The sequence below is a fragment of the Lepisosteus platostomus genome, chromosome 1 (assembly GCF_059453375.1).
Source record: "Lepisosteus platostomus isolate fLepPlt1 chromosome 1, fLepPlt1.hap1, whole genome shotgun sequence".
NCBI lineage: Eukaryota > Metazoa > Chordata > Actinopteri > Semionotiformes > Lepisosteidae > Lepisosteus > Lepisosteus platostomus.
Genome location: NC_142611.1, coordinates 56,472,721 through 56,498,081, shown reverse-complemented (window position 1 = coordinate 56,498,081; position 25,361 = coordinate 56,472,721). Strand labels below are relative to the sequence as shown.

General features: G+C 38.3%; 1 protein-coding gene across 2 annotated transcripts in view; it reads left to right on the top strand.

Moving 5' to 3' along the window:
- LOC148678261 (uncharacterized) overlaps positions 1-25,361 on the top strand; it is a 46,988-nt gene that overhangs the window by 3,645 nt on the left and 17,982 nt on the right. The window contains exons 3-10 of one of the 2 annotated variants that reach the window (XM_088633119.1): positions 2,110-2,154; positions 3,756-3,794; positions 4,294-4,320; positions 6,215-6,294; positions 6,681-6,780; positions 7,171-7,275; positions 15,842-16,042; positions 18,323-18,410. In XM_088633119.1, coding sequence (XP_088489245.1) covers positions 2,110-2,154; positions 3,756-3,794; positions 4,294-4,320; positions 6,215-6,294; positions 6,681-6,780; positions 7,171-7,275; positions 15,842-16,042; positions 18,323-18,384 — 659 coding nt within the window. In that variant the 3' untranslated portion in view covers positions 18,385-18,410. Of the gene's footprint in view, positions 1-2,109; positions 2,155-3,755; positions 3,795-4,293; positions 4,321-6,214; positions 6,295-6,680; positions 6,781-7,161; positions 7,276-15,841; positions 16,043-18,322; positions 18,411-25,361 lie in introns of both variants that reach the window. The other variant, XM_088633118.1, reaches the window with a different exon arrangement.

Sequence of the window (25,361 nt, the reverse complement as noted above, 5' to 3'; positions counted from 1 at the left end):
AATATTCTGTAGTGAATCCTGTTTGTTGTTATAGTTACCATTACTAAAATACTATATGGCAACTGTATCATGCATTCATTCCACATGTGTGGACTAAAGTATACATTTTATATATGACACATGATTTTCAGTGATATTTGAATAGCAAGCAATGATGTCCCTTCCACCACAAAAGCCCATTATTGTTAGTTTTAAATTAAAACAAAGCATTTATCATTTATTGCTACAATAATACGAGTAGATACTGTATATAAAAAACAGATTCTCTTCCAAATATGCTAATTACACAATTAATTACCACATGGTCAGAGTAATACATTCATGTATTGACTTATTAAAATAGATAGCATTAATGATAAACTACAAGCCTCACTTTGTGCAGTTATCTCAGTGAATTCACTCCTGCCATCATGGAAGGGAGATTCTTTCCTTTCACTGATATGAACTCTACTTTTTATATACAGTATGGAGTACTTTTTATATTATATTTGGAGGCAGGCCTCCAAATTGTGACCTTACACTTAATACCTGTTTCTTTGATTCTGTTCCCACACCCCTTCTCAAATCTACAGTTTCCCTGTTCTTTGCCATGTGCCAATATGAGTCCTTGAAATCCAATTTTTCACCTCTTGAAGTCTGCTGTTGTCCACCTGTGTTAAAATTGCTCACTCTCATGTAGTTACAGCACTATGCTTGATTTTCAGAAAAAAATTGGAATGTGTGGTCGCACTCCAATTCACAGCCCTATCTCTCTTCAAATGATGTGTTTTAACCTTTCCATTTGGGTGTTAGACATAGTACTGTGACTGCCCTTATTAAAGTAAATGACTTGGTGATGGTTGACTCCTTCTCCTCCTGGACATCAATGCAGCTTTTGCTGCTGTGAAATGTTGCATCATTTTCTTGGGTTGTCTTGAAAGTTCTGATTATGATTAATATGTTTTCTGTTGCTGAGGTTCAAATCTGACCTACAGATGCTGATTCCTAACTATGTGCCTTTTTAAATCTGTTGCTGTCCTAGTTACAGCTCTGTGCTTTGGCTTTTATGATTTAGTGTATATATTTTACATACTGTATGTAGCCTCCTTATCACCTTCATTGTGACATGCATATTTACCAGATGCACCTGCCATGGTCTCTGCACTTTTCATGTGTTTGTTATATATGAAGCTATAGATACAACATAATTTTCTCAAGGTAAATTGTAATAATATTAATGTAATGTTAAAGGACTTTAAACAACAGCTTCAGAATGTTGGTGATTTCAGTGTGGTTATTGATACCACGGAAATTATAGACCTTGATCAATTTATATCTGGGTGCTATCATTCCAGTGTGGACATGTGTCTATCCATGTGTCTATCCGATGCTGAAATAGTCACATGCCCACATAATAGGACTGCGAGGGGACAATAGGTTCATACATGTACATGAAGATGGAGATTCTTGTTTGGACTAACTTCCCCAGGTATCTGTCATCCTCTGCCATCCTCAGTCTCCTGACTAATTGGTGTAAGATTGGTTTAAAAACCCTGAAGATGAGCACTTCCAGGACTGAGCGTTATTTGCTATCTTGAAACAGAGGGGTTGATCCTCTCATAAGCAAATGGCATCAGAGGGAAAGAGAGAAAGTAGAAGCTGACTGACTGACTGAGTGAGTGGAAGTTTGCATTTAGAGAAGGGTTTACTTAAGGTTTTGAACTTTTGGTTTCCTCAAACTGTCAATTAAAAAGCATTTGTTTTTCTTACCTTCCAACTATTTTATGTATCTATATTACCTTGAACTTCCTATAAACATTCCTGTTTGTGACACCCCACAGGACATTTCACAAGGTGCTAGAGACTCATTTCAGAAAAATTGACATGGCCGGTCTATAAGCCTTCCATGTACATGGATAAAGGGGGGATTGTCTTAGAATCTTTTGAACAGGTAAATGTTTAGTAAGTATATTAGATAAGGATCACTTTGCAAGTTAATATTTTCTTCCCTAGACATTTTACTCATCACTTAATCAAATTAATTTAATGGTGTTTAGATCTATTTGTCTTACAAATTACAAGCATAAAGAATGGTATGAAATTACTGATTTTTTTTAACCTGCTTTTCAGATAAAAGTACTACAAGCCAGACAGTTACCACAGGGAGTCAAACTGGTAAGCACATTTTGTGTTTGGAACTGTGCAGTGTTTTTTGCTCAGTAATATCCACCCATTTCGTTATCAGAACACTGTTTGTCCTGGCGAAACGTGAAGAAATCCAGAGTCTATCTTAGAAATATTGGGCACAAGGCAGAATTGGGAACTTCTAACTGCCCTTCACCTGGAAAAATGGGCCAATGCAGAAAGAGAACATTTCAGATAGCCAATCCAGCCTATCCAGCATGTGTTGGGAGGTAAGAATGTGCTGGAACACCTGGAGAAAGTCCAAGCGAACATGGAGAGAACATAAATGTTCCACACAAAAGGCATTCCTGCCTGGAATAAAGGCCAGGGACCAAAAGCTGTGATCCCACAGAGCTCACAACCATGCCACCACAACGCTGTCTGATTAATACAGTCAACTAACAACTTTCTCAGCAATTTCACAGTGAATCACATATGCTGTCCCTTTATGGAATCTACTGTAGGTATGCAGTACTTGTGTTTCCACACAGTCAAGAACAGTTAAACTGAAAGAAAAATAAAGCCTTCTCTTAATTACTAGTGTCATAGGGTAACATTTCCTTTTTTAATAGTAAAACAGTATATTAATATTATACTTTTTTAACTATTAAATTATAATATTAGTATAATAAGATAATGTATATTGCATATACTGTATACAGGGCAGCACAGTGGTTTAGTAGTTAGCATTGCTCCCTAGCACTGCTGGGGCACTGGATTGAGTTCCTGGAGTGCTATCTGCATGGGTTATGTTCTCCCTTTGTTTGCATGGGCTTCCACCTACAGGCCAAAAACATACTGGTAGGTTAAGTGGTTTCTGATGTCAGAGTGAGTACAGTATGTGTAGGTTTGTGTCTGTGTGTGTGTGCCCTGTCCTGCACTGGCATCTTGACCAGAGTGTATCCTGCCTTGTGTCTGTTGCTTGCCCGGACAGGTTAGTTGGCTTCTGGGAAAATTGGCCCTAGATGTGAGCTTGTGCCCTGTGATGGAATGGCATCCCGTCCAGGGTGTGTCCTGCCTTGCACTGGTTGATTGCTGGGAAAGACTCTGACTCCCCAGTGACCCTGTATTGGATAAAGCAATTTGAAAATGGACTGAATACAAAATATATGAGATTTTGTACATATTGGAACTACAAAATAAGAAGTATAAAATATAGAATGAAAGACAAAAGAATGAAAGAAGGAATGGGAGGGGAGAGTGTGGCCTACCAAGGAGCAAAGTGCCTTAACAAGACCTTTAAATTGGTGGGTCTCAGAGAAAACAGACACACAAAGCACAACCATAAGGTAAGATCTAAGGCCAGACGTAAGGCATAAGCCATAAGCCGAAGTAAGGACTGTTTGGCTAGCGGGGTTTGCACACCCCAGGGTTTTCAGTTATTGGGAATTAAAACATTAAGAAACATAAAAAGGGGCCTAAGGATGGAACACTAGGCCACAAACGAGACCACTTTCCCAGGTGATGACTGCTCTTCCCTCCCATCAGGTAGAGGATCTTGGTCCTGTTCCTCCAGAAACAAAGCAAATTAAAAATGTGCAACCTGGAAGTCAGTATACTGGATGGTGTTAATCATGTTCTTTGCTTTTCAGTGGAATATGACATCTCATCCACAAAAAACAACAGTTCTGGTAGGTATACTTTGGACTTGAAGCGAAGATGAAAAAGTGACTGTCACTCAGCAAACAATTAAATAAGAAAGGTAACAGTACAAATGAGAGGAAACCATTTAGCCCATCTAACCTATTTGCTAGTTAGTAGCTAATTGATCTGAGGCCGAGAAGCTCCATTTAAGTCCTGATCCAAAATTTCTCTAAAGAAACCAGGGTTGTGTCTTTAACAACATGTCTGAAGACCCTGCTGCATATACCCATAACCATCAGTGTAAAGCAGGGCCTCCTGTTCACAGATTGAAATGCACTTCCACATAGTTTCCACTTGTGACATACTGTATGGTTCATGTTTCACTAATGATACTGAGGTCTCATTCCAAATGAACTACACACTCTCTTCTAATGTTATCGGTTATTACCTGCATAACATACCCTCTAATCATCATGAAAAGAGGAAATATAAAACCTCAGGTAAAATACAGTTTAAAGTACATTAATCATGTTATTTGCTTTTCAGTGGAAGAGCTCACATCCAGCAGTGCAGGTAGGTAAAGTTTTGGGTTAGAATTAAACAGGGAAAACTGACTGTCCCTTAACACCAAAATGTTCTTGACAAGGCTCAGTACAAACAGCATACAAATGCCTGTCCAGAATGTCATAGCATATCTGAGAAATTTCTAGTATAGAAGAACATTTTATGATAATGCAAAGTCAATAACAATATGGTATGATAATGCTTTTCTTGTTCTTGCCGCTTGCTCCTGATGAGGGTCGCTTGCGAAGTAGACCAGACTTTCCTTTCCCCAGCAATAGCCTCCAGCTCCTGCTGAGGGGTTCTCAGGCACCCCCAGGCCAGTTGAGAGATATAATCCCTCCAGCGTGTCCTGGGTCTGCCGAGCAGAGACTCTACCACAACATCCTCCCAGATTGCCAAGCTCCTCAAGGAGAGTAAACCCAGAAGCCTTATGGTATAACCTTGTTTCCACCACTTGTAATCATGATCTCAATATCCAAAGCTCATGACCATAGCTGAGGATAGTGACATAGATCAACTGGAAAACCGATAGCTTCGTCCGAAAACTTAGCTCCCCCTTCACGCCACTGTTCAGTACCATGTCAGCATTACAGCAGTCTCCACACCAATCTCCACTGCAATCTCCAAACCAACAGCAAGCCACTCTTTTCAGGGAGAGAACCATGACCCTCATTTCTACACATCACACTCAGCTGTGAAGCTCTCTAGTGAGGACTGGAGATCACAGTCAGATGAGGCAAAGAGGACATCATCTGCAAACAGCTGAGACGCAACCCTCAGATCCTCAAACTGGATACTGTCAAAACCTTGGCTACACCTTGATATCCTGTCCATGAAAATAATGAACAGGAGAGGAGATAAGAAGCACCCTTGGTGGAGTCCAACACCCCCTTGAACGGGCTTGACTTAAGACAAAGTCAAATACAGGGACTGAATGTTCCCACCTTCCCACAACCACCCCAGAGTACAACCTTTCTCCATGCCAACAAAACATGACAGGAGATGTGGCAAAACGTTCTTCATCATTCCCCATGTGGGCACTGAAATCTCCCGAGAGGATTACAGAATCAGTAGGGGGCACCCTATGGGGCACTGCACCCCCTGTCTCTAATAAGGCAGAATACTCTAAAGAGTTGTTTGGCACATAAGCACAAAGTCATATTTTTCCTCACTGCAACTCATAGTCTCATTGATGCGACCCTCTCAACCACAAGGACAAAAGCTCAACTGTGCTGCACTTAGCTCATAAGCATCCCCACACCTGCCCAGAGTGTCTCATATGGAGTATGGGAGGGGCGTGTTCATTGTGGAGGCGAAGCCCTGGATGAAGGGCGACTCATTACCTGATGAGTCACAGCTGGATTGTCTTAGTCTAATGAAGAACAGCTGTACAGGCACATTGAACACCCATCCAAAGGGATGAGCAGCACCACGCCACGCGTTTTTGCCTGTCCCGCCGTGCGGCTTCACCTGAGCGGGCTGTTCCTTTTTTTCCCACCAGTTGTATTTAATAAGACTTTTTCATGAAAGATGCAATATTGTCAAAGTGTGTGAAACTGTAAAACTGCCTGTAAGTTCTAAAATCTATTCACTGAACAAATAATCCTATACAGTAATGAAAACTGCTTAAAGCAGATGTAGTAATATCTGAATAGGCTCTTGTTTTGGTGTGGACCTAATGGTCTTGGTTTCTTACCAAGTATGATTCCTGGTTTGGTTTTGTTTTTATATTTGTTTGACATTTTGTGTTTTAGTTTCACACTGTGACCAGAAATGCAGCATATACACCATGTCGTGTTCTTATAATCTAATACTCAATATTTATTTTCTTGATTGTCGTTTGCTATTGTATATTTATGAAGAATGCGGCTTCATAAATGTTATTATGTCTTTCTCTTTGCAGGAATAATCATTTTAATTGCCCTAATTATTGCCATTGTCCTTATTATGGTGATAATTTATATTATACGCCTAAAGACAAGGGTGAGTACAATTACAGAGAAAGCTAGTTTTCTTAATGAGCTGTATATCTGTTATGTTGTACCAGGTTCTGCTATTGGAGTAGTATGGGATAGCTTTAAGCAATCTCAATGTATTAATTAAATGTATTTATAAGGACTGTCATTAAGAGATGAAGTGTTCACACTGTGTGGGCACTTTCAATGAAGTCAACATTTTATAAGCACAAAAAAGTTACTACCTGGCAGCAAGAATGAAGGAATTAATTTTTATGAGGACGTTTGACCTTTATCACTTGGCATCTAAGACCTCTTAGCAACGACACTAGCTCATTATGTTTAAGTGTGTATGTAACTGTGGCATTTTCTAATGTGTAGCCACTTATCATCTTTTGGGATTTGAAATTTCAGAGGTACTCGTTTGATTTATACAACAAAAGTCCTGAAGATGCAGGGATTCCTTTGAGCTCTGTGGACAAAGATGGTGCATGTGAATCATTTTCAGCAAAAGGTAATTTCTTCATTTCCTTTTCTTTTTGTTTTTACAACAAAGCTGTTAAATGCAGGAAGTTTGAATTTTATTCAGATCAATTCAATCCAAAAGATCTATACATCTGTTTGAAAATGATGCTTCTGTCTGCTGAATTTCAAATCCTCAAGAGAGATAAATGATGACTCCATCATCTGAATTTGCTTTGTTTTGGATATGTTGCATGTTCAGTTTAATATTGAACTAATGCTAATTCTGAAAAATATTTCATATTTTCATTTAAGAGATTTCCACACTTAACTACATTTGCTTGGGGGAATTGCTTGGTGGTGGTTTTGTAGTCAAAATGGCTAAGCTAAAAAAGCAAACTGTCATAAACATCACACGCTTTCAATTTTCCAAATACCTCAGGAAATGTGAATGCACACCATGACAGGAATGAAACCCTTGGTTCACCCAAGGACCCTTCATCAGAGACTGGTCAAGAGAAGCCAGGCAGTGAGACAGACACCAAAGGTATGTCATGTGGTGGAGCAGATTAGTAAAACTGCAATTTACTATAGTCTTTAATTACTCAATAAAGAAGATTGTTTTCTTGTTGTTGATCATGAATTGCAGAAATTGTTGTCTCTTAGTGATATTCTTAGTGTATTCTGATAGTGATAATAAGCAATGTGTTTTGGGGATAAATTAAATGTGCTGGCTAGGCTAATTGGTGTATCTCTAAATTGCTCCTGTGTCCTTCTGTGTAAAAGACTGGAGTCCGGTCCATGGTGTAATTTGGCCTTGTGCACTTTGATTCCAGGAAAGCCACCAGGTTGCAACCTTAGCAAGTTATATGAAGCTTTCTGGAAATAGAGGGTTATATTTACAGGAATAATTAATGAAAATATTGTTTGTCAGATATCTAGGTATATTCTTTCAGTGGTGCAAATCTTTGAAAAGCGTTGCAGTAAATATAATGCATATACAGTGCCTATAGAAAGTCTACACATCTTTTCTAAAGTAACACATTTTGTGGCCTAACAGCCTGAAATCACCACATATGGTTAAATCAGAATTTATTTTACCTTTTGTACACACTATAATGCACTACCTCCAAGTTAAAAACGAATGTTCAAACGTTCTGAAAAGTAATTACAAATAAAGACCTAGAAAATGGGGTGGCTTAGTGTACACAGCCCTGAACCAGTATTTGTTGGAAGCACCTTTTGCCTGAATTACAGCCCTAATTCTGTTTGGACAGGTCTGTACGGACATAGCACACCTTCAATTTGCAATGTTTGCTCATTCCTCTTTACTGAACAGTTCAAGCTCAGTCAGATTGTGAGGTTACTGTTGATGGACAGCAACCTTCAGGTCCAGATTTGTAATGGGATTGAGGTAAGGGCTCTAACTGGGCTGTGTGAAGACTTTTACCTTTCTGTTTCTGAGCAACTCCACTGTTGCATTGGCTGTGTGCTTTGAGATGTTGTCATGCTGAAAGGTGAACTTCTGCCCCAGTTTCAGCTTTCTTGAAGGAAGCAGGTTTTCTTCATAGACTTTTCTCTACTTTGCTCCATTAATTTTCCCTTCTATCCTGACAAGTGCCTAAGTCCCTGTCAATGGGAAGCATCCTAGTAATATGCAAAGGAACAGGTAACGGGTTTATTCCATGTTGAAAAGAAAAGAAAGGAAAAGCAACGTTGTGGCTGACAAAACATTGTTTCCTTTCCTTTCAGCATGGAACAAATCTGTTACCTGTTCCTTTGCAGCCTATGCATGCTGACACAGCTACCTACTTGAACTACTTCATCCTAGTAATATGATGCTACCATTCTTAGCAGTAGGGATACTGTTCTCTGGGTGATGAGCTGTGTTGGGTTTGTGCAAAATGTAATACCTTGCATGTAGGACAATAAGTTCCTTTTCAGTTATGTCAGATCACAAAACATTTTGACACGTGTTTGCAGTATCACTTTAATGCTTTGGTTTTATTGGGAATATCATTATCACAAGTACACTTTGACTGTCAACGAAGCATTTTTAGGACCCTATGCAGACAGTAGAATCCGGAAGGAACAGACACGGGGAGGAGAAGACGAGGAAATGAGCAGGTTGACGAACAGGGGGGCATGACGACGGTGCACTGGTGCTCGGGCGGGGTGTGGTCCAGGCGATCGAGTCCGAGGGAGTCCAGGGGGAAAACCGATGCGAAGTCCAATATTCCAAAAATATTCAAATTCAAATGACAACATGACAAAAGTTAAAAACCAGAAAGAAATCCGGTGAAGGGTCAGGGAGATAAAAAGGGGTAACAGGACCAGGAGCTCCAAGTCCCGGACTCAGCTCAGTCAGGACACCGGTTGGAAGACGTAAGGCGACATGGTGGTAGGCGGGCCTCCGGGCGTCCGTCTTCCAATGCAGAGCCTGGAATAGAGTGAGCGTCTGGCTTTTAAGGTGGGCTGGATAGGAGGAAGGTACACAAAATCAACTAAAATGTGTAAGAGCTGGAGCGCCCTTAAGGGGGAGGGATTACAATCGTGACATTGACCAGCCATAAAAGCCTGTAGCTCTTTCAAACCTTTCATTGGCCTCTTAGTAGCCTCTCTGATCTGTCTCCTTATTCCTTGTCGTCTAGTTTAAATAGACAGCCTTATCAAGGCACAGGCATATGTTAACCCGACTCTTCCAGATCTTTCCCGCTTTCATTCTACAAGTCACGTGATACAATTACATCACAGAGTGCTGCTGCACTTCACTACATATCACAATACTCCAAAGCAAAATGTGACCACGTGATGGTACTGTGCACTGACTTGACCAATATGGAAGAACAAATTGTGAATGTGGTTTACCTCAAAATTAAACATCAAACCCCCATAGAGAAGTCCGTATGCACCAAACAAATGTTTCTTAGCAGAAATTAGAACCAAGGTCTAATTCTTTGCAACTGGTTCTATGGTTGCTTTGTCATTCCCTCGACATTAATGTCTTTTTTCTATTCCTAGTTTCTGGTTTTTTTTTCAATTTGTGGTTTTCCATGCAGCATTGCCAAACCTTCGTGTTAGTGTCTCAAACCACGACCTCACTCCTCTTGACAAAAAACGGCTTAATACCAACAGTATACTGCAAATTTAAGAGGAAACCCCGTTCTTATACATTTTAAGATATTTTATTTAGCTTTTGATTAATGTTAGCACGAGAGAGCAGGAAATATCATTAACACTTGATGAACAAAAAGATTTTACATAATAGTGCTATTAATCATATAGTGCTGAGTCTCAATGAAGAGAGGTAGGTTGGGTTAATGTTCTTTTTATATGTAATATACAGCGGTAAATTGGATTAAAGTGTAAACATTTATCAGTTTCACTGGAAAATATGACTGTAAAATGTGATGAGTGGAATATTTAGAAAAGTGTTCAGACGAAATAATTATGATTCATACTTGCTATAGTCTTTTCATTGAACAACATTCCTCTTAGTTTTCGTCAAGCATGTACAGTAGGATGAAATTTGTAGTGTAGCAAATTTATTATGACAAAAATCGCTCCCATTATTGTTTCCTTTTGCCTGAAAATACAAACCATTATGGCAAATAAATACCGGTTTATTAAAAACAGCATATTTTACTGAATATATGTATTTGTGGTCATTAAGAGAGTAACACTAAACCTGGCATTTTAGTCTTATGAATCATGTAATGACCATTTTTAGCTCCTTTCGGTTCCTTTTTGGGGTGGTGGTGACTAAATCTACTAATGTTTTGGGAAACTAGACGTGACAGCTTTTCTCTTTTTTGAGAAATGTATCAAGTCTAGTACATTTAAATCCTTTGATTCTCTGAAGGAGACATTTTTGGAATTGTATTCTTTGGAACACTTTGAATTCCTCAGAGCTAATTTCTTAAAAAGAGGAGACGTAAAAATATCTTGTGGGCAACATGAAAAAATAATCTGGAAACATTCTGTTCAGTGTAGTCTACAGATTCAACATTTTGTTATTGTGATTTAATGTCTCCACAAAATGTTCCCCATTAGTTGGCAGTTCAGAGCTATGCAGATTCAAAAAGCATAGAATGTTTTTAAAACCTACAGGTACCTAGAGCACTGAAAGCAAATCAGGCATGTAAGAACTTGTTTGTTATGGCCAGTTGTATTTCGAACTGGCCAGTTGCAATGGGTCATGTGTCTTCATTTCTGACAGAGTTGGGACTTTTTTCCACTTCCAATAGTGGGTCCAGATTAAGCCACTGCAGGGTGATGACCACAATATAAATTCAAACACTTTTTTATTTGGATAAAAGTCAAAAACAGAAAATTATTAAAATAATACAGCTAATCCTTACCTTTCTTAAACTTCACCCTAACTTTCGTTAAGTGGAGTAAAGATATAATTAAAAAGTTGAAGAGATGTATTTTATGGCTTGAATACAATTTACCCTCAGATTTCTTATTTGATGCATATATTTTAAATGCACCCTGAAGGTTGTTACATTTATTGGTTATAAATTAAAATATTACCATTCCCAATAATATTTTTATTGCCATTGAAATTGTGTTGATATCTTTGAAAGTACAATTCTGGTATTCTATTTCTTTGTTTTGCATGTTGCTTTGGTCAGTTGTGAAACACTCAATACTTTTTAATTGACAAGATTTTAAAATCTTTCAGACAAAACTTTGCCTATTATTGCATGTTTCTTTCATACCCACCCACTCCACCTACTTACTGCTATATCGTCATTAAAGGAAGTCCTGATCTGGAAAGTACATGGCTTTGCATGCAAGCAAAATACAGTATGAGGTTCATGTTTTATCTTACTGTGCTTAAGATAAGATTGACTGGTAACATGCATCATCCTTATAAAATTATTCTTGAAACTGTTGTGTAGGTTAGTACTCGCTATTCAAATAAATAATTCAGTATTACTCAATTTTATTTTTTCTCATACTTCTAATGTCAAAGGATGTTTGATCTACAATAACATCATCTAGCTTTAAAGTGTACAAAATTCAGTGTGTTCATCTCTTCTTAAGGCATTTTTTCCCATTGTGCATGAAAAGATCGTAAGGTAAAATTGTTCTTTTTGAATTAGTAAAATATTTGGGAATTTTAACCATACAAGTTTTCAATGGGGAAAAAAGTACTGTTTACTTTATATCACATATAGACTTATTACTATCAGAGAGCAAATTTTAATCTGATTTGCTATTGTACTTATAGGTGTAGTATTGCTTCTCATATGAAGTAATAGCGGTTGTTGATGTGTGTTTAATTTGTGTAACAGTGTCACCACCTTGGAGCCTAATGTCATGATTTCTCCGAAGCTAAGCAAGGCTGGGCATGGTTGGTACTGGGAACATCCAAAGAAAACTATACTGCAGCTGCCAATGGTGCTGGTAACCAGTAGGTGGCACTATTTCCTCTTGACCACAGTTTCCAAACCAGTGCCCCAGTATGGTGACAATGGATGCTCTGTTGCAAGTGCTATTCTTCAGACTAAATGTGATATTGTGGTACTGACTACAGGATTACTGCCCTTTTTACAAGGGTGGGGGTGTTGACACCTATATCTAAATTGTGAACTTGTACAATCCGGCCACCCTAAAGTACTCTCTTGATTCAGTCAGTGAAGTAATTCCTCACTTCCTCTGATCTCGTGGGTGCTGCGCTTCAATGATGGATGAATACATATAAGGTTCCTCTCCTATATTTAGTGCCCTGACATCCTTTGGGATGAGAAGTACTACATTAATGCAAAGTGTTATTTATTAGTCCATTATTTTCAGAAGTCTGAACAGCTCTTTACTCCATGCTGTGCTGTATGCTATAAAACTGCATTCCTGTTGAAGCAAATGTCATTATTGAATTGCCTTATTTGTTAGCTTCACTTTGCACTGTTCATGCAAAATCATGGATTAGCTCTACAAGTCTGTGTATAAACATGCTAAATATGAAGTTTAAAATCTGTGTGTAATTTGCCTGTTTTATTCACCCAACAGTGGTGAATAAAATGGGAAAATTATGTCCCATATTTCTCTCCCCTGGGCAAACTGCTGTTTTACGAGTGCTGGGCCTATGGCTAATGCCGATACCGTGTGCAGTTTTACTGTGTCCCGCTGATCCCTTCATGACAGTTTGGAATGTGTGGTTTTTAAGGAGGAGGGTCTGAATAGGTAGATCAGAAGAGAGGTCGCCGTGCACTTGCCCTGGGAAGAAAGGGTCGCGTCCCCAGATTAAATGTCATACCTTGAGACGGAGACCTCCAGGTGGTCCTGCTGACCCATGCGCCGGCCGGCTCCTTGCTGTGTTCTGTGCTGAGCCTGTGGTCTGGAGGGCTGTGTTCAAACTCATCACCGAGCCCTCAGTGTCTTTCTTACTGGGTCCTTTTGTTCATCTGCTGACCTGCTTGTTTTCTCTGTGCTGTGCTGTCTTTTAGCCAGACAATAGGTCCCACAGTGTAGCAGGAGTCTAGAGTATTAGACCAGAGCCTGGTATTTTTCTACCGGCCTGTCTGAAGAAATGCATATACTTATATGTTTAGATACAGAATCCATTGAACTCTACAAACATCAATATTGTCATCATCCCTTTGCATTCATCAGGTTTTTTATTGAATTCACATTTGGAAAGAATATTTAGGTGTTTTATATCAAAAGTATTCTAAAATTTGTTAATAAAAGTAGAAAAAACTTTACATATTACATATTTACATATTTTTTTCATAAATCTAAAGCCTTGGGTAATACAATGTTTGATTAAACATATTAATGACATCTTTAAAAAAATATTAGTCTGGCATTCAGTCTTTCCTACTATTTGTTCTTAGAAACAGTTATTGAGATGTAGATATCCCCATCCTTCAATTTATTTGAATGTATTTATTTATTGAAACACAATTTACGAATTTTCACTGTAACAAAGTGTGCATTGTTACACACATTATGTTTTTGCAGTAAATACATTTAAATCTTAATTTTTTTTTATAAACCAACATGCAAATTCTGCTTATCAAGTATTCACTTGATCTAGCGCATATTATATTCACACTTAGAACAATATTCACATTTAGAGCTGAAACTTTCACCATGCCTTTCACCCGCATTGTGTGCTTCCCAATCCAGAGGTCACATCTGAGGGGACATTCTCTTTTTAGTGAGTCTTTCTTTCTCTCACTTTTCATCTGTTTGCAACAGCAGTGCTGTGGGCTTACCTGTAAAAACTGCCTTAACTCCAGCCTGTTTTTTAATAACAGTAATGGCAATTTTACAATTACCTAGTCAAGAGCAAGACTGATCATCTCATTAACACTAATTACAGATGTAAGGACTTGGCCTTAGAAATCGAGGAGAAAGAAATGTCTCCAATGAGAGGTTAGAGAATAGGGATGGGCATTGTGGTGCAGGGGCAGATTAGTAGTAGCCTGCAGCCACACTCCAGTGCCTCTGAGTCACTGTAGAGCTATATCCTCAGTGCCGGGAAACTATCATCCTTCTTTTTCTTACTGGTTCCTGTCTTGCTAATAGTGGGGTGTTCACCTTTCCCACAAGTAACAGCTGCTGTGTGGTTTCCAAGTCCACCACAGGTCACTAATCATCTTTGGCATCACCCTGGATTTTCAGCTGTTTTGTCATCCTTAATAGACCAGGCATCTGAATAGCAAGAAAAATGCAAAGATAGCGTAGATATCTGCAAAGGGGATGTAAGGGGATGTATCATCACAAAATGATTGAAACCTATCCTATTTGTGAAATTACAAAATGATGTACATCACGCACATTGTTTAGATGTAGGATTTTATTCCAATTAAAACTAAGACCTTCTAAGGGAAGGATATGTTACAGTCAGTTTTGGCAAACAGTAATGAGAAAAGAAGAAATGTTGGTTGCAAAAGTATTTAGATCCATGAATTAAATATTGGATGAAAGCACCTTCTATTTGTCCACTCAAGGACTTCCACTTTCTTATTCTAAAGCCACTCCCATGTAGCAGTGGTCTGGTGCTTTGCATCATTGTCCTGCTGAAAGGTGGATTTTTGTCCCATCTTTAGGTCTGAAGCAGGCAGCAGCTGGCAGCTGTAAGATTTGACAGTGCTTTGCTTCATCTGGGTTCCCATCAGTCTTGACAAGCTTCCCTGACTCTGCTGATGAGACGCAGAACTAGAACTTATGGTCGCCGCCACCATGCGTGATAGTGGAGATGGTGTTGTCAGGGTGATGCACTATGTTGGATTTGCATCAGATTTAACACTTTGCATGTGTGCCAAAAAAATTCTAGTTTTATCTCGTGTGACCACAAACCTTTTGTCACGTGTTTGCAGCCACTTAAATGCTTTGTTGCAAAACCCATGAAGGATCTGAGATTATTTTTATCATGTAGGTCAGCTTTGTGATAGGATACACATGACATTTTTTAATGATTGACTTTACAGTCCTCAAAGGGATATTCAGTGTTTTTTATACTATACCTTTCCCCTGATTCTGTGCTTTTCTGCAACTTTATCTCTGAGTTGGTTTGAGAGCTTTATGGTTGAATCTTTGCCTACAATTGACTACCTGACTGAGGGGCCTTACAAAGAGAGGTGCATTTATTGTAAAATCAAGTGGACCACTACTATTGCACACAGACAGAGGCTACTCAGCTTATTGTGTGGTACTGTAATTTAAAGTAATTGTGTTCTCTTAATTTAGGTCGGCCACCAGAAAAGGGTTTGAATACTTAATTAAAAAATCATGACTTCCATTTCTTTCACATAATACTCTGCAGTATTTACATCTATTTCTTTGAATGTGTAGATTAGGTTGTGTATATACAGTAACACATTAATACTTCAAAGGGCATGACTGCACATTTTAAAGCAACAAAATGTGAAAATTGTGCAGAAGTCTGAATACTACTGCAAGACACTGTATAATCAATATTAAACCTTGAGCTTGTATATATACTCTTACTTTTGAACAATGTGCTGAATTTCAAGTATTAATGGAGAGGCACCTGTGACATTTCCTTCCTGCATTTTTCTTTTCTCTTCCTTCATCTTCTTTTTCCTTATTATACTGACACTCAAGAAATCCTACCCTTTTTGCTTTTATTGCAGAAGCAGAGAAACCAGAAAAGGAGGGTAAAGAAGGCAGTTTTGGCTCCCAAATTCCCCTCACCATGTTGGACGATATAGAACTCAAACTGGACACAAATGATCCTGACACAACGCAGTCCAGCAAAACATCCGTTGAGTCTCTGGGAGACCAGCTGAATGAAAACAACAACAATATTTTAGGCAACAGCTTGACAGCAAAAGGTTTGTACAACCATTTCCCGGCCAGATTTGTAATGGATGTTGACTTGTGGCACAAAGAAACACAGGGGACCTGTTCTACACAAAGGGCAAAACAGAAGATTGCTGAGCCGAGAGGTTTTTACACATTTTCCTCTTGTTCTGTCTTTCAAACCACAAACACCTCAGATGAGAAAGGAAAATTTGTGATCAAATTCCTTGTTGGTTTAGGTAAACTGTGGTAGCAGTCTTTATTTGGTTGTTCTAAGAAAAAGAAAGTTGTAGGAGCACTTTGCACTTACATTCTGACATTAGTTCTTTTGAATGACTAAAAATGGAATTTAGAGATTGAAAATGAAAGGTATTAGATGCTGAGTATATATGTTATATGTATGCGGTTTACATAAACATTACAGGATCGTACTGTAATGTATTCTAGGTAATGGGTCTCTGGCAAGCTTGCGTGCTGTGCTTGTAAATATGATATGCAAGGATTTCTGGCAGATGTGAATATTTGCCATTTTTGACCAGAAAGGGGTCATGTTCCACATGTCTGATGAAAGAAATGCAAATTGTTTTGTCTTTTAAGATTCCAGAAATCCATGGCATGTGGCATACAGTTGACAGTGGAATTTTCAAACTTTCATGTGTGAAGTAGTTTTACAGCTACTGTTCGTTGCTTGCTTGCCGTCCATGAGAATGTAATGGTCTGTAATGGAGGATGATTTTGATAGAGATCACCTGGCCTATGCCTTTGTTCAAAGTGACATAAATCATTTGCAGTAAGTGATACAAAACACATATAAACACCAGAAAGAACAGTTCAAATTACAGAAGTATTACATGACACTGGGAGAGTGTCCTTGTTTTTCTTTTACTCATGACCAAAAGCTAAAAGCCTAAATATCGGCACTGTAACCTGTTTTCCTTTCAATTGCCACAAATAGAGTTAATAACAAAAGGTCGGGAGGCGTGACAACTACCAGGTTCAATCAGACTCAGCTTTCGGTAATTTGCAATCACACCTGATGCCATTTCCTCTCCCCAAACACTATAAATACTGTAGGTGATCCTTTTCTCTCCCTCGCACACGTCTGTCCATCTTCGCACCCTGGGTCACTCCTCACTCCCCATGGCAGTCCCAGCCACCTCATCCTATGGCCAAGAGGTCAGCCCTCTGCCAAGAGGGCTAGGCCACATTTTCACCAAACACTTCATAATCCTTTCGGTACACTTAATTCTTGGGTGTAATTCCTAGTGAGCTTAATTCATTCAAGAAGATCAATTTTTTACACCAGTTCATGTGAATTCATAGAAAAAGTGATAGGTGACAGGAAGGTAAGTCTTTTGTAGAGTACTGATTCTGTTGCTTCAGACTCTGCTTTACACTGTTTTTATTGTTTTATATCAGTGAGGCCAGAGGCACATCTCCATGGTGTGTGAACAATAAATTAGATTGTGATTCTGTTAACGATAGTGGCTGCTCACTGCCTTCCCTGCATAGAGTTTCTTTGGACATTTATCATTAGCCAGGTAAATGAGGCACTGAATTATGGGCAGTCTGTGTTCGTTACTTGTCCATTAAGTCAGTTACTTGCCCCCATGTCCCTGAATTGGAAGAAGCAAAGAGAAAATGAATGAATGAATGGATGGAATTACAAACAAAGTGGCTTCAGGGAATGGGGTCAAAGGTCTTAAGGCTCTCTGTGAAAATTTTCACGTTCAATAAAAATGTATTTGCAGAGGATGTCTTGACTGACCAGGTGCCACAATAGAGCAACACAACGCTTTCTCAACAGTCATGAAAATGGGTGGACAAGTTTCTTAGTGGTGTGATTGATTACAGTCACACCTTCCCTGCTAACACAGTATATCAACATCCACCGTCAGAATTGGTGAAAAGGTGTATACTGGCTGCTGTGTCACTGAAACAATTTTTTGACTGTGAGGCTTTCAGTGACACAGGACAAATCTTAAGACACTGGGAACATTTGCCAGTTGTGGTTGTATGGTTGTCAGTCAAAGCACTCTATTACTGTTCCTGAAGGCAGAAAATCTTGACTTTTTATTTAAGTTGAAGTCATAAATATTTTATATTATTTGGCTATTTGTACTGCTCTTATGGTTTGCATATGTTTAATTTAAAGACTGTAAAAGTTCTGTAGGCAAAATGCTGCAAATAAAACAATTTCCTGGGAATTCTTAGAGACTCAAATGCAAACAGTTACTATCCAATTTATGTGCATTTAGTTAACTCTAGTCGAGTTAATTTATCTCTTTCCCTTCTGCTGAATGTTGTTACAGAAGAGACAGCCCCTAATCTGGACGACACCTTCACTGAAATCTATCTAGGGCCGTCCATGTAAGAATCCCCCTGCTCTGCTGTCACCCGGTAAGCTCCTGCTGAAATCAATAGGATGCAGATTGTCATGCCTGAACTAAGTGCCAGAACTGTTAAAATTCCCTGAATGTATAAGGACAAACCAAAGAATGAAAAGTTACCTCCATGCATAATGTATTTTTGTATATCCAACACAGATGAAGGAATATAATCTGTACAATTAAGACAAAAAATTACTCAAAAGTAATAAAGGAAAGTCTGAATTTGAAATACAAACTTTCACATTTGTTTAATTTCAGTTTCAACCTGTTTTGTTAATGTTTTGATATGTACAATCTTGAGTTTATATTATCTCAGCACCTCTCAGTCAATGTGTCATTAGGGACAGGATATTAGCTTTGCACCTGGGTTTAGCCATTTCAACAGAAGCACCCAGCCAAAGGCGCATATGAGTGGAATGCACCCGTCCTTAAACAACTGATGATAGGTATAGAATGCTTACTCTGCTGTAGAACACTTCTTCTTCAGAGTCTAGGAATATAACCCCTCAAAGAATCCTGTTTATCTCTTTCTCATTGCTAAAAAAGCAATGCAAGTTTCTAGCTGTGCTGCCTGTAGACAAGACAACTACTGGCTTACCTTGGGAAAATGTTCTTTCTAGTTCCTGTATTGTTTTCTAATTGATACAGATTTATTTCTCATGCAGTAATTATTCTTCTTTTCTAATGATGTCTATTATTTCTTTATAATTTCCCCCTTTTGAAATCACTGACTTTTTTTGCCTTGCATTAACATTCACACTTGATAAGACATGATACTGTCTGTCTATGAAATCTAAGAATCAGACCTCACACTCTCATAGAATTTTCACAACCCTGCTTTGGTCAGTTGGAGATATTTTTACATATACTGTCAAATGAATCAGTACTTCTTCAATGCATTAAGAACAAATTGTTTCCTATAGTTTTTCAACCAAGAAAGCATATATTAGTTATCATTATATTATTATTAAGATTATTTAATAATAATTGACAACATTCTAGTTCAGTTGCTGTAATCTAATACAGTATGTTAAGGATGCACTAGAGCATAATCGTAAGATGAGAAGTGATGTAAACTCACTTAAAAGTCCAACAGCTTAAAAATGTATCTGCCTGGAGATGGCAATAAAACATTTTGTTTCATACTGACAGAAGACAGATACTTTGTTGCTGATACTCTACAAATCAGAGAGAAAAACAGAGCTTCTAACAGTGACTGTTGTGAGCCCTTTAGTTGTGTCTGGAAAAAAAGAAAATGCAGGTAGCAACTTGCCTTAGTGCTTGCAGATCATTACTGAAGTATTTCATTGAAGTTTGTTTCAGACACCTTAATCAGAGGCTTGCCTTAATGGCAAATTGCATTTTATTGCAATCCATACATGAAAGAGCATATTTAGATGAATGTTTAGATTCTGCAAATTATTGATAGCCTATCTAAAGCAACACACTCAAAGAGATGAGTCATTTCTCCATAACAGCAGACTGTACTGAATTAATTTATTTACTAGAAGTGTTCACTTTTCTGGTTCATTAGTAAATGGTAAATTGTGTGTATTCAAATTCTACATTAAGTGTGTAACAGACTCAATATTTGCTGTTTCTTCTTATCAGCAAAAGGCAATTTTAATGAAATGCAGTTTCCATTTAAATCAGTATCATATTAATATTTTTGAAAGTATCAGTTTCTTCAGTCATTTGAAACATACTGTAAATGTACTGTAACAGTTTAGAGAATAATGCATACAGCTATCTAGTGTGAAGAAAGCAAATATATGTCTGACTGCAAAAGTAGGAAAGTATGTATTTATTTTTGTTACATAAGTGGTAATAGATTGTATTGCTGTATATGTACAGTTTACACTTATTTATTTCCACCATCAGTTCTGGGTTATTGTACAATTACAAAGAAAAGGAGTCTGTCTGGCCCGTTTGCCCCATCTGATTAGTAACAGCTCATGGATATAAAGGAGTTCATTCTACCTTTTCTCCAGAGAGGCCAGAATGTCAACCTTGGATGAATGGGTAGCTGCTTCCAGATTACCACAAGCCTCTGTGCAAAACAATGTGTCCTGTTCTCACTTTTAATTGAATATATTATTAAATTGTAAGTAGTACTTTGTTGCCTAAGGAGTAATATACACCTTACTACATTATGTTGAATTTCTATCTGTGTAATGTCTTATTTCTGAGAATGCCTGAACATGTTAAGCTTGATTTCACAGGCATCTTTGAAGTTGTCTGTCTCTTCCTTGCTGATGCTATTACAGTAGGTTACAATAATGCACAGTACTGTATATGGGAATACAGTGTTAGATAACAGAAGCAGCCTTAAAACACATTTTAAATGTAAACTTTCACTTAAAATGACAATAATGATTACTCTGAAGAAGTCATTGTCACTCAAGCACACTTCCAGCAATAAGAAACACACAGAGGCTAATCAAGGCAGTAGGAATTGAACCCACTACAGCAAAGGGCCGGCCACCCATTGTGGTGGCCTACATCACTGTAACAGGCACACACATAGAAATAAGCCCTGCTACAGAATAAAATGTATATGTATTAGTTAACTATTTTAAATGTTAGAAGTACTTTCAAGTCTTTTTACCTTTGCAATTTGCTTCTATTTTTAATTTATTTTTCACACTTAATATTCAGTTTATCATACTGTAGGTCTACAGTATATTTAAAGACACATAATTGCTGTTGAAGTATTTGCACATTGTGCTACAATGTTAAACTGAAAAAAGTCATTATTCTTCTGCAGTTCTCTGGAATAAAATTTGTTCATGAAATTATAAAATTCAAGCATGAAATCTAGAAGTAGGTATTGCAATCTGGTCTATGTGCCCAAATTAGCTGAAGAGACTAATTTCCTTCTGTTGAATATACAGTCAATCTCAAATTATTTGATACGCATTTGTAAATTGTAGTTCAGGTGGGTAGCTGGGTCAGCATGCATAGGCTGCAAAGGAACAAGTAATCGGTTTCTTCACCTGAAGCAGGCTCCACGGCCGAAACGTTGTGTTTTCTTTCTTCTCTTTTCAGCATGGGATAAACCTAAAGTTGAACTTGTCCCTTTGTAAATTGTACTTTCTTATGCTATTCTTAGAGATTATTCAGACCACTGGATGGGCTTCCTTTATAGACCAATTCATTTTTAATTAGCTAAAGTAGAACAACAGCCATCAACAGAGATGAAGTCTGAAGCTCAGGCTCCTGGATGTTCTTCATAAGAATAAGGCAATACATTTGACACAAACCTGGCTCTATTTCTGCTTACTTTACTGTCCATGCTGTGGCTGGCTGTTGGTTTGATTAGTAGGGATGTGTAATGCAAGCTGGAGTGTCATGGCAGTGAGATTAACTTTCCTACCTGTCCAGCTTCAGGACCAACAGCATGGGGATTAGTGCAGGGGGAAGGGGGGGCAGTGGCTGAATGAATGAGGGCAGATACTGTATGTACAGATACACGCTTCTGAGGTGCCTGTAGCACAGTATGAGGCAGCAAAGTGACCATCTCTTCTCTAAGTATAGCCTGAAAAGTTGAAAAGTGCAATTTGCAACAAGGTTCCAATTTCATCTAATTAAACTCATCGAACTTGTTTCTAAAGCTTAACTTTTTTACAAAATTACAAAAATAAAAATATTTTTTTAAGGAAGTGATAAATAGTTTCCTCCTCTCCTGAAGACTGTCAAGGTAGAAATGCAGAATAACACTACCTGTTTAAAAGGACTGCAGTTCACGAGGAATGACAGCAGCCGAAAGCTTGGGAGAAAATAGAATCGTTTATTGGGATGTGGAGATTTGGCGTAACCCGCTTGGCTGAGGGCCAACCTCCCGGCCGTTGGACGGGGAGGATAGGACCTCAATGCGACCAATTGGGTAGCTGCAAAGGTGGAGGAGGGATGCAGAAAATGAACGAGGAAGAGGAGAGGGTGACGTTTGATATTTATGGAGACCGGTTGCTTACATCAGGATTAGTGAGAATTGCAGCAGCTGTGTCGAATGAGTGCGGCTGCCTTCATTCCTCCCGAACTTTCATTAAAAACTCCATTTGGTCTGCCCCCAAAAACTATGCAGTACCTCCTAGTATTGGTGCTATACTGTATGTCCATAGAGTCCGTCAAGATTCAAGATTTTGTTTGCCATATACAACAAGTGTATTGGAATTCTTACTCGTTCAGCTATACCCAGTAACAGTAGAGAAAGGGAAAAAAATAGGCACAAATGACAAATGGACACGGACAATATATTTAGACAATAGACGTTATAATACTGCCAAGACAGGGCATAATGCAAACAGTGCAGTACCTTAAGGTGTTTTGTAGGTGCTACCAAGGTTTGGTAACAGTGCTGTACTGAAAATATCACCTGAAAAATAATAGTCTGCATTAGCAAAATGTTTAATCCCAAGCTTGAATTGAAGTATAAAATTCTTGATTGATGCTCATGCTGATTTAATTTAGCAATCCTTTAAACATGTGCAATAACAAAGTGCTTCCAATCTTTAGGAACATGTGATTTAGGATGACCGATCCAATGTATTGAATAAAGATTCTACAGGTCCCGGGTGAGAAAATTGTGTTTCCGATTAATACAGAAGAATGCAAATGGAATCATAATGATGGAGAGACAGCCTGGCAAATTATTATTTTCATCAGTGAACATATTAACCACTTCTTAAATACAGTGTACTGTACTTTGTCTGTCAAAAAGTATTTCAACAGCTTCTGGGAAAGTGTGCTCTGTCCTGTTTGTAATTGGGCATTATAGACTTTCCATTCATCCACACGTTTTTTAATGGCTTGATCCAGTACAGATTCTCGGGGGAGCTCAAGCCTATCCCAGCAGCCAATGGTTGAAAGGCAGGATAAACCCTGGATAGGACACCAGTCCATCACAGGACACAAACACACTCACACCATTTTCAACTTTCCCAGGAGCCAAATAACCTACCAGTATGGTCTGTGAGAGGAAAGTGGAACACATGGAGGAAACCCACGCAAACACAGGGAGAACAAATAAATTCCAAACATATACCACCCCAGAAATGAACTCAGGTGCCCAGGGCTGCAAGTCAGCATTGCTAACCACTGCGCCACCATTTGTTACAAATATAGTGAAACACATTCATTTCACACCTATCAATTGTTTTTGGTATCAAATCTTCAAAGGGCTTTCAAAAGTCAGGTTTCAACGAGGTGATACAAGTACACTGCACAAAGGTAATATACAAACTATGAAATATTATAGCGTTTCACATTAAAAAGCGGAAAAGAAAATTTTGCAGATTCATAAAACATTTAAAAGAAGCTCAGTATTTCCAACTGAACTCAAAGGCACTCTTAAGAATAAGATGTAACTTGGCTCCAGGCAGACGTCTGCTCTACAGAAGACAAAAATACACATGTTCAGAAGTCAACTGGGTGTGAGTTATATGAATTGCACTTTTGATTTTGTCCTGGCAATCTACGGTAGGTGTTTTGCAGGATGACAAACTATTGATGGTTGCAGGAAGTACCTCTGACTGCTGTTATTAAATAGTGTTTTATACAAGCACTTTTGTACATTTCAGGTTAACGTTAGCTGATATCCTGTTTGTTCATAGCAATGAAAAGTTAAATGAGGGTACACTCATGAAAACTTTAACTTTCAAATCTAAATCTTTATTATTGAATGTCCTACAGTACATGGAATTAACACATTTATACTTTCCACAAAACATAGTGCCCTATTGGTTGAATGCTGACATTTGACATAAAGGAAATCGTATATCGTATCTGAGATATTCTGCCTGAAAGAGTTACAATTACTTATAAAGGCTTATGTACTGAGAGGCATTAAGGATGTAACAAATCCTGTTGGTTCCAATACTCTTTTGTAGTCTTTTTAATGCCTCTCACCAAAGAAACCTGAAAAATAGGGCAGCTATTTTAAAGGCGTGGGTGATTTAAAGATATTAGGTATGTTAGGTTTTATGAGCTATTCTTCTGTTTGACTGTATATGTTTAAGACAGAGATACTGGGTTATTGCTCAATAAAGGTACTTTCATTACAAAATCAATCAACACACTTTTAAGATTTAAACATGTGCTCCTAGATGTCAGGCATCATGGTAAAAATAATTAAGTTTCCAACTGCAGGTGGTAAAGGTACAGTACTGTAGTATATTCTCTCAGCTTAAGAGCTGCCTGTCTGTGAGCTTGGGTTGGCCAAGAAATTATTCTTTGCACCATAATAATTCTAATTCTCTCATGGTGTCACATTGCAACCAGAGTGTTTCTGGAGATACTCATGAAGGTAGTAAGCTAATCTTAGTGTTTTTGTCCCATTAACCATCAGTCATTCTAAGTGCATAATAAATATACATTTGAGCTGTGTTCTTGGTCTTCAAGAATCCAGTTAGATTGGAATATGTCATCTTCCCCAAATGCAACTGCCTCTATGTATAGTGTTTTATACTATGTACTTACTGTATGTACTCATTCAAAGGACCTTTTATAAAGTTATTTTTTGTGTAATAAATTATTAGGAGCATTCCATATAATAACTTCAGGCACTGCAGGCAAGTAACTGGTTTGTTATACCCACTTCACAGTGCTGGGTGACTCACAGAAGCTTGTAAACTGGTTTCAAAGCAGAAAAAAAAAATTGTTGTATTAAATGGAGTTTATAACAAAAGTTCGGGAGGGATGAAAACAACCAAGCTCAATCGTACTCAGCTGTCAGTAATTAGCAATTGCTCCTGTAATCCTTCCTCCACCAAACGCTATAAATACCAACGCGATATCTCTCTCCCTCGCGTGCGACTTTTGCATCCCACCTCCACCCCAGCTCCACCTCTGCAGCGACCCCTTGGTCACCCGGCGTGGGGGTCCTGGCCTCCTTGTCCTGTGGCCAGGAGGTCAGCCCTCAGCCAAGCGGGTTAAGCCAATGATCTTGAGAATTGTCATTCCT